The 8,744-nt window shown below is 61.5% G+C and overlaps 2 protein-coding genes across 3 annotated transcripts in view; both read right to left on the bottom strand.

Moving 5' to 3' along the window:
• Nucleotides 1-1,866, bottom strand: part of FAM50A (family with sequence similarity 50 member A) — a 6,060-nt gene extending 4,194 nt beyond the window's left edge. Inside the window, exons 1-3 of the mRNA XM_007457451.1 lie at nucleotides 1,756-1,866; nucleotides 463-547; nucleotides 265-364 (exon numbers count right to left, since the gene is read on the bottom strand). Of these exons, the coding sequence (XP_007457513.1) occupies nucleotides 265-364; nucleotides 463-547; nucleotides 1,756-1,866 (296 nt within the window). The remainder of the gene's footprint in view (nucleotides 1-264; nucleotides 365-462; nucleotides 548-1,755) is intronic.
• A 773-nt stretch (nucleotides 1,867-2,639) lies between these two features.
• Nucleotides 2,640-8,476, bottom strand: GDI1 (GDP dissociation inhibitor 1). 2 transcript variants are annotated; one of them, XM_007457435.1, is made up of 11 exons: nucleotides 8,366-8,476; nucleotides 7,099-7,206; nucleotides 6,852-6,951; nucleotides 6,575-6,709; nucleotides 5,909-6,107; nucleotides 5,517-5,648; nucleotides 4,885-4,984; nucleotides 4,379-4,550; nucleotides 3,941-4,085; nucleotides 3,762-3,816; nucleotides 2,640-3,671 (listed from the first exon to the last, which is right to left on the bottom strand). In XM_007457435.1, exons 1-11 carry the CDS (start codon nucleotides 8,408-8,410, stop codon nucleotides 3,519-3,521), a joined length of 1,344 nt encoding a protein of 447 aa, XP_007457497.1. In that variant the 5' UTR covers nucleotides 8,411-8,476; the 3' UTR covers nucleotides 2,640-3,518. The 2 variants fall into 2 exon arrangements, with proteins under 2 accessions (XP_007457497.1, XP_007457498.1); XM_007457436.1 differs by lacking the exon at nucleotides 6,575-6,709 and having other exon boundaries at nucleotides 3,519-3,671; nucleotides 8,366-8,410.
• Between the last annotated feature and the right edge of the window lie 268 nt (nucleotides 8,477-8,744).

Raw genomic sequence — 8,744 nt, 5'->3', positions numbered from 1 at the left:
AGGCATGGGTGGCCATCACGCACGTTCCCACCCCCGAGGCCCCTTCCCCGACCCAGAGCCACCTGTGTTCTCAGCGCGGGTCCCACTCAGGGCAGGCCCAGAGGAGTCCTACTGGCCCGGGGCACTTCAAGTTCACGGGCAAGCAGGGCTCTGATGATGAAAAAGGGTCCCCCTCCCCTTCCACGTGCAGGACCAGCCTGACCCGCCCCCAAGCACGAGCTCCATCCGGAGGGAAAGGCCGCTGGCTGGGAGGAGACGACCCACAGCTGCAGCTCCTTCGACTGCTCCTTCTTGGCCAGCTGCTTCTCCCGCTCCTTCACCAGGGCCTCCTGCTTAGCCTTCATGTCATTCAGGGTCACAAGACCTGCGAGGTGAGGAGACGCGGGGGCAAGAGGCGGTCACCCAGAGTCAGCCATGCAGCCGGCCTCAGCCCGGGAGTGGGGACACGAGCGCTTTGCTCACCCACGGTGCTGGACTTGAGCTCCGCCTCCACGGCGTCATAGTGGGCAGAGAACTTCTTGTCAATGTTGGATTTCATTATGTTCTCCTGTCCGGGAGGGAAAGCAGCAGTGAGGGCCACCTGCCACCCCACCATGCAAGTGGGGACCTGGGTTCTAGTCCCAGGTGTGTCCCTAGACTCACTATGATGTGACCTTGGGAAAGACATGTCCCCTTCCCTTGACTGATGGAAGGTTCCACGGGGCTGTGAGAGGCTCTTCCAGTGCCAAGGGAACCAAGTGGGGTTGTTTCCCCGCGCCAACTGCGCTGCTCCGGCCCCTCCACAGGTCCCACTGGGAACCAGAGCTCACTCAGTGGCTGGTGTTCTTCACGCCCAGCTGTTAAGCTGAAGCTCTGGAAACCCAAGGCAAGGAGTGCCAGGAGGGAGCAGAGAGTGGAGGGCAGCCTGGTCCCTCACAGAGCAATGCTGCTCCTTCCTGGCCCCAGATGTTGCCAACAGCTTCCCACGAGGCCTCCTCACTCCAGCCCAGTACTATCCCACTTGGTACAAGTAGGTCCCTCTGTGGCCAGCAGCCTCCACAGGAGGTGGCCAGCAGAGAAATTACCTCTGTCCCGCCACTGAGTTCGCACTGAGACAGTGAGGCTGGAGCACAAGTGTAAACCGAGGCAGCACCGGGCCTCAGCATGCAGCCACTTCCTTGGGCCCGGCTGCCACAGTACCTAAGGCCTGCCCTCCTCTTGCGCCAAGTCCCTGCTCTTCCACCGACTCTCCCACAAAGGCCTAAGTGGAGGGCTCCTTCCTTCCTGACGGCCCACTGCCATCAGCCACTCACTGAAGCCCTTAGTGAACCGCGAGCACCGCAGACCTTCCTGCCTGCCTCTGTCCCATGAAAAGGGCTCCAGAATGAGTCCAGTGGATTGGCTGGGGCCCACCCTTCCTAATATCCATTGGATCTGGGCCTGACTCTCAGGGCTGAAGGGCCAGAGAAAGAATGCTCTGTGCCCTCGAGGATCGCCCCAATGCCAAAAATGTAACCATTGAGTGTGGCTCCTTCCTGCTGGAGGCTTGTCACAACCCACCTCCTCTCAGCCCTCTGCACCCATTTTACAGATGAACAGACTGTCGCCGGCTCATTTCCGCCCCTTGCTAGAGATCGGCGAGCAAGGGTCCCACCCCCACTCGCCACCCGCGCTCTGCTCCCGCTCCCTGGGGCCCCGCGCGACCCCGGGCGGCGGGAGCAGAGCACGGGCGGCGGGCCGCGCGCATGCGCCGAGGCGCCCCGGCCCGGCCCGCACCTCCGCGATCCTCTGCTTCATCTGCTCCATCTGCTCGCGCTGCTTCTCCCGCTTCTTCATCAGGTGCATGGCGCGGCCCGCCTCGCTCGCGGCACCCTTGTACTGAGCCATGGCGGCAGCGACAGCGACAGCGGTCTGGCCGAGTCTCACGGGCTGCAACGACTGTGGAGGCGGCCGTGCAGTCAACTGACCCCAGCGCCGTGACGTCGCTACCGCTACCGGGGAACTCGCTGCCACCGCGCCCCGCCCCCGGCACGTGACTGCGTGCCGCCCAGCTCCGCCCCTCTAGCGGCCCCGCCCCGCCGGCCACCGGAAGCTGGACGCCGCGGTCCCTCTCTTTATAGGTTCCCCATCAGTTCCTCAACAATAACCGCTGGTACGAGGCTGGGTTCCCAGTCCTGCTTCCCTCTGTTGACCCCAAGGCTGGGCCCCCCGGCCCTTCACTTCCTCGATGTTGATCTCAGTCTAAGGGCAGATCCCAATCCCCTCGCTGCCTCCGTGCCTGAGGGCGTCCTGGTTCCCCCTGCTTCCTTGGCTTTGACTCCCCTCCCAAGACTGGGCCCCAGCCCCGCGTTTCCCCAGGCCATGAGGCTGGGCCTGCGCTTCTGCTTCCTCCACCTCAGCCCCCACCCCAGGCCAGACCCCTCTCCCTTGATTCCTCTCACATTGACCCCCTTGGGCAGGGTGATGTGACCTGTTTCCTCTGTATAGGCCCTTTCAGTGCAGGGGCTCTGCAACTTCCTGATGGAGTCACCCCTTACAGCCATCAGGAGCAAAGCTAAGCTGCACGCAGTCCCAAGCCTGGGTAGGAAAGCAGGACAGCCCAGGGAGCCAAGGCCCCGGCCCAGGTGCAGCTTTGGGGAAATAAAACTAACGATCTGGGCTCAGGTTTCAACACAGTTTTATTGGGAGGTTTTGTTTTCTGTGAAATACACTAGAGGTTGGGGAAGGGGACACATTCACTTTGCAAGATAAGGGTTTCCCACCACTAAGGGGAAGGAATAGGGCAGGGCACATGGGGTTTGGATCCATTTTCCCATCTCCTTCTGCTTTGCTCACATGTCTTTTCTCTCTCAGCAAGTACCAGCAGACACAAAGAAACAAAAACCAAATCAACCTCCAATGGGGCCACACCCAAGCCCTCTTCCTTCCCAGGCTGCACCAGGGTCGCCAGGGTTAGGAAGGCCAGGCCAGGGTAGCTGCTCCACAGCCCCAGGCCGCACCATGAGGCTGCAGGGCACAGTGCTCCCTTCTCACACAGGGTGGGCCGAAGTTAATAAATTAGAATAAATTACGGGGGTGGGGTAGGGAAGGGACTGCAACTTTGTGCTGGGAGGGCCCCTTCTCTCCAACACACAAGAGCTGGTGGGGGGAGGCAGGGGGCATCTCCAAAGGCCACTAGAGCAGGGGTAAGAGCGGTGGGGGCAGAAGTCAGCTTTTCCTCCACATTCCTCCCGAACAGAGCAGAAGAATTAGGAGTGGGGGGAGAGACACACACAAGGAGAGGAACCCCCTTCTCCCAGGATAAGGAAGGGCCAAGAAAGAGGATACTAACCAACCCCACCCCCCACCCCGTCTCCCAAACCATCACTAAGGTTAAGGATTTGGTCAGTGAATCAATGAGGTGGATGACAGGAATGTGGTGGGGGAAGCAGAGGATGCTGGAAACGGGGGTGCCCAGCCATGCCCATCTCCCCAGCCCTTGAGGAGAACAGGCTCAGGTTGGGGCAGAGGGCACCAGGGGCTGGGGCCGGGGTCGGCAATCACTGGTCAGCTTCTCCAAAGACATCATTCTGTTTGCGCTTCATGTTCTCAAAGTCAAAAGCGGAGCCTGCCATGCGCTTGTAGATGTCTTTGATGTCGTTGCAGGTTGTCTCAAAGTGTGTAGTGGCATCATAGGAGCAGGAACAGAACACCTGGAAACAGTCAGCGCCCGGGGCCCGAGGTGAGCTGGGCAGGGGCCCTGGGCGGGCAGCCAGGAGCCAGGGCTGGGACAGGCTGCTTACCTGGCTCTCAGAACCATCGTCGATGGGCTCATACAAGTCACTGATGGCCACAAACCTGACGGGCAGATGGAAGGGACGAGACAGGTCTCACAACCAGCCTTGCCCTCCCTGATGCCCACCCTCCGGCTCCTTGGCTCCCTTCCCCTGCCAGCTTCCGCCCCAGCCCCCCAGCCCCTCACTTCTGGTCAATGGGCTCCAGCAGCTCCAGGGCCGGCTCAACCTCCTTTTCAGGCTCTGCGGTCTCCACCGTGGTGCTGGCGATGGCAATGTACTTGCCCTGCGCGGCCACGTTGTGTGCGTAGGAGATCATGCACACGTAGATGTCTGCCCGCAGGAAGGGCTTGGTTAACGCAGGCATGTGGGGGGGCCGAGCTCAATTTTGGCCCGCCCACCCTCCCCAGCCCTGCAGAGCGGGCAGCATCCAAGCTGCCACCTTCACGGAGGGGAAGAGGCCAAGCCAGCCAATCCCTAGAACCTCAGGTCATGGGGACTGCAGTGTGGGTCCCTGTTCTCCCATGGAGGGATCTGGCAGGGAGCCAGCCCCCAGGCTGAGGGGGAGAGGCATGAGCCACACCAAAGAGAACATGCTGAAGGAAGTCACGTGGGGCTTGGCCTACCTGACTTCCTGTTGACCTGGTTCTGGGGGATGATGATTTGGCAGGAGTTGGCATCGTTGGTGTTCTTGATGGGGTGGCTGAGGATACAGATGATACGGATAACCTGGCCAGCCTTCCGCACACGGTCTGGAACGTAGCTGGGGTCACAGATCAGCTGCTTGCAGCGGGCCACCTATGAAAGCACCAAAAGGCCTTGTCCCTATCTAATCACACCCCTCAGGGTTTCAGGGCCTGGACTCACAATAATGGCTGGCAGCTCCGGCAGGCAAGACACTCCCACAACGTGCAGCTTCCTCCTGCACCTCAGGGAGGGGGGCCCTGATACGCAGACGTCTGCCAACAGGATCGGCTACATAGTCTTCTTCTGGAGCCCCGGTCCCCAGCCCGAGGCCCTCAGAGCTGAGCAGCAGCAGACCCAGCAGAGCCAGGGTCACTGGGAAGAGCGCCTCTAAGGAGGGGGCGAACCCCGCCCAGACCTGCGTGCCTGCGCGGCGGGGATGGCTCACCTCTCCCTCGGACTTCACGCCCACCACCTTGCCGTTCTCCATGATGATGTCATCCACGGGTTTGTTCAGCATGTAGGTCCCCCCGTAGATGGCACTCAACCTGTGGTGGCGAGGGTGATGGTGAGGGCGCCCTCCCAGGACAAACGGGGACCCTGCCCCTACCAGCACGAGGGTGCAGAGAAGGCGGCCCCAGGCAGGCAGAGCTCAGGAGACCTGGCGGCCCTTCCGAACTCTGTCACGGCCACACATAGGACTGAACCTGGAGTGGTCCTTCCTTTCCGGAGCTTAACACCAGAATGTTCTGCGAAGGGCTAGCGTGAGGGTGGCTCCTCACGGAAATGTTCTGGGAAACAGAACGAAGGGCTCTGGAGAATCCGACTCGAGGTTTCCAGGCCCCGTGCCCAGTCCTAGCACTGCCTGACTCAGGCCAGAGCCAAGCAAGCCCCCATTTGTGGTTCTTCAACTCTGCACGTCAATACCCCACTGTGGTGCCATCACCCAAGGATGCTGTGAAATGAACTAGGACCACAGTGGGAAAGTACAAAATGCTGTGGAGGTACCCAAGGGGGCCGTTTCCATCGTTGGCCTCAGTCCTTCTTGGGACCGCCAAACGACCGAAGCCACGCCCTTACCTTGCAAAGCCCTGGGGCAGCTCGCCAAGGCCATAGAGCGGGTACAGATACGGGCTCTTGCCATACCGGGCCAGGGACTCGCTGTACAACTTGATGCGGTTGATGGTCTCAAGACAGGGCTGGTCCAGGTAGCTGGGGGGATGGGGTCAGAAGAGGCTCCAACAGCAGGACCCCCAGTTCACCCCACCCAGGCACCAGGCCAGCCTTCCCACCACCCTCAATGGCCTGGGGAAGACCACGGGTCAACTGTAGGGAAGGGACAGAAAAGGCGACAGGCAAGCGAGCACGAGGCTGAGTACGAGAGGCGTGGGCCAAGAGAACAGCAGGCAGGAGCAGGTAGGGCAGGGTGAGGGCCGGATGAGGGGTGGTCTGCCATGCCAGTTTCCCCTCACTCATCGGTGCGGTAGAGCGCCAGGGCGTGCCCAGTGAAGTCGATGACATCCTGGCCCAAGTCAAACTTCCGGTAGACGTCACGCATGCTGGTGTTCTGGGGGTCAACGCCCTCGAAGGTCTTGGCGTCATTCTCATCAAAGTTTGCCACAAACACCAGGAACTTACGGAAGCGCCGCTTCTCAAACATGCCCATCAGATCTGCGCGGGCAACGTGAAAACAATCATTGCACCACAGACAATGAAACTCTCCACCCCACCAAGCAGGCGGAGCAAGCGGGCACCCTGGCTCCCAGCTGAGTTCTCTTGCTGACCCCCCACGTGACCTCGGATGAACCCCTCTGTGCTTCTTGGCCTCAGTTTCCCCATATGCACGAAGAGCAAGTCGGGCTGGACGGCTCTGAGGGCCCTCCCGGCTCCAACACTTGGGGACGTTTCACTAATCAGGTGGAGCCCCTGTCAAAACGTGAAGTCTGTCAAGGACTCCACATCCCTTCCGCACATGGACTCCCCTCCTGGCAACCAGTGGGAGGCACGGCCCAGGGCACAGAGGGATGACAGAGCAAGGGGCTTCTAGTATGGCGTGAGGAATGTGACCTTGGGCAAGGGGCGCCCTGCTCTGGACAGCTGCCCCCCCCGATTCCCTGGCTCAGGGGACCCACACTCACTAGAAGCCAAGGCTTCAGTCTCGGTGGACGGTACTTTGTAGATCTTGCCCCCCTTGTAGACAAAGCTGCCCTCCACCACCTTGAAGTCCAGATAGCGTGTCACCTCTGTATACAGTAGCATCTTCACCAGCTGTCCTGCGGGGTGGTGTGGGCAAGGCAACAGAGTCAGCGTGGCTCACTCCAGAAGCTCTACCTGGTCTGGCTGCCCTTCTCTGGACTCTGACCCTCCTCTGGTCATCCCAATCACCCCCCATAACACCTCCTTCATCTCCCTCACCGTTGGCCATGAGGAATTTGGGGATCAAGTCAACGTTCCAGTCTCGGCCCCGGCCCATCATCTCAGGGGGCCCCTCCAGCAATTGAAAACGCTTATACAGCTGCAGGCAGGAGAGAGAGACTGAGGTGCACCTCAAGGACCCCCCCTCCCGCCCCCACCCCCCGCCCAGAAAACCTGGGGAGCTGCTTCGTTCTGCACCCCACGCGAGACGTTAACAAGGGATGGGCCTGGGCCCCAAGCACCCTACCTCCTCCAGGGGGGTGATGGAGGAGCTCTCGCCCCCATAGTAGGGGTTCCGGTCCATATGCAGCACCTTCTTCCCGTTCACGGACATGATACCCGACAGGATACATTCCTGGGCGAGGGGCGATGTTCACTGCACTCCTACCTGCCCACATTCCTACCAGCAGCCCTGATGTATTCCCCACCCCCACCCTGAGAGGAGAGCAAAGCTGGAAGGACTGTGCCCCAACGGACAGCTCCTTCCATCCGTGGCTGGTCGCCTTGCCTAAAATTGGAGGTGGTGCTTCATTTGACCACGGTTTCCTTTCATAACCTTGCTAGGCAAAAAGGTGAACAAGAAAGAGAGTATCCAGCAGACACACGCACGGTCTTCCAGCAACCCAGATACCGAGAAAATCACCTACCTACGCAGAGCCCCACAGAAAAGCAGATAAAACACAATGAACCACAGGGAAGACCTAGCTGCACAGCCAAAGGGATCCAAAAGGGAAGCGAAGAAAGGCTTAGTTAGCATATGGTACTGAAATCCCAGGCCCCACCCTGGGCTGCTCTTTCCTCAGAGAGGAGCCCCTGACCGTGAGCCTTCCCAGCCATGGGAGGGGCTTCTGCACCCGACTGAAGGGGATGCATCTCTCAAGGCAGCAGTCCGAGGGGGTTTGGGGGAGGGTAAACACCCTCACCAGTCACTGTCATCAGCCCAAGGACAATGGCTGCAAATACGACTCAGCCTGAGGTCTCCACGGGAAACCGGGGTGGGGTAACGGGAATGTGGCCACTGCCCCAACTGCTGCTCCTTCTGGAACATTCCATGGGTCCCCAGGCCCCATAAGAACCCGGGGAGGCGGGATGAGGGCCCATCCTGGCCAGGTCCCCCGACTACTACATCCCCACCAGAATGAGCGCAAGATGGTAGGTGATGCTGGGCTGGCCTTGGGTGGGGGCCGGGTGGGCGGGGTCAGGGAGCAACGGGAGACATCGGGGCGAGCGGGGGTGCGTTTTCCGGCCCTGCCAGCTGGAATAGGGAGGACGGGAGGGGCCAGGGGTCGGGGCCCAGGGAGTTGGGGGGGCGGCCAGAAGAGGGGCCGCTTCTTGGAGATGGGCCAAGGCAGTGGGTAGAAGCAACGTCGAGGCAGGATGGGCATGGGGCTGTCTTTTCGGGGACACGAACGCCGGGGGCGGCAGCGCCGCGATGGGAGGATGGGGCCGAGGGCTGCAGCATCCCGGGGAGGAGAGGGTGAGGCGGAGCCCCGGACGCCAGAGGCCGCACTTACGGTGAGGCCGGTCCCCAGCACGATCACATCATACTCCTCGTCCATGGTCAGGCCTCAGTGTCAGTGCCCGTCGGCTCCTCCTCCTCCTCCTCCTTCGCCGCCGCCGCCGCCGCCGCCGCCGCCGCCGCCGCCCTGGACCAAAGATGGCGGCGCTTCGGCCGTAGCCCGACCCCTCCGCCGCGTCAAAGAGTCCCAGCCCCTCCCCGCCCCCGCCGCGCCGACCGGGGCCACCACTTCCCCGGGTTGTCTCCCGTGAGGGTTGCTGGGGTCCGGGCCCCAGCACCAGCGCGGCTCTGCGGGCAGCGCCCGCTCGCCAACGGCCCTGAGGGGAGAGCAGGCGGGGCGGGACGGGCGGGGCGGGCGGGGCGGCTCGGTAGCC

The sequence above is a fragment of the Lipotes vexillifer genome, unplaced genomic scaffold, assembly GCF_000442215.2.
Source record: "Lipotes vexillifer unplaced genomic scaffold, Lipotes_vexillifer_v1.1 scaffold1785, whole genome shotgun sequence".
Lineage (NCBI taxonomy): Eukaryota > Metazoa > Chordata > Mammalia > Artiodactyla > Lipotidae > Lipotes > Lipotes vexillifer.
Note: the sequence above shows the minus strand (reverse complement) of the source record. Positions and strands in the feature narration are given on the sequence as shown.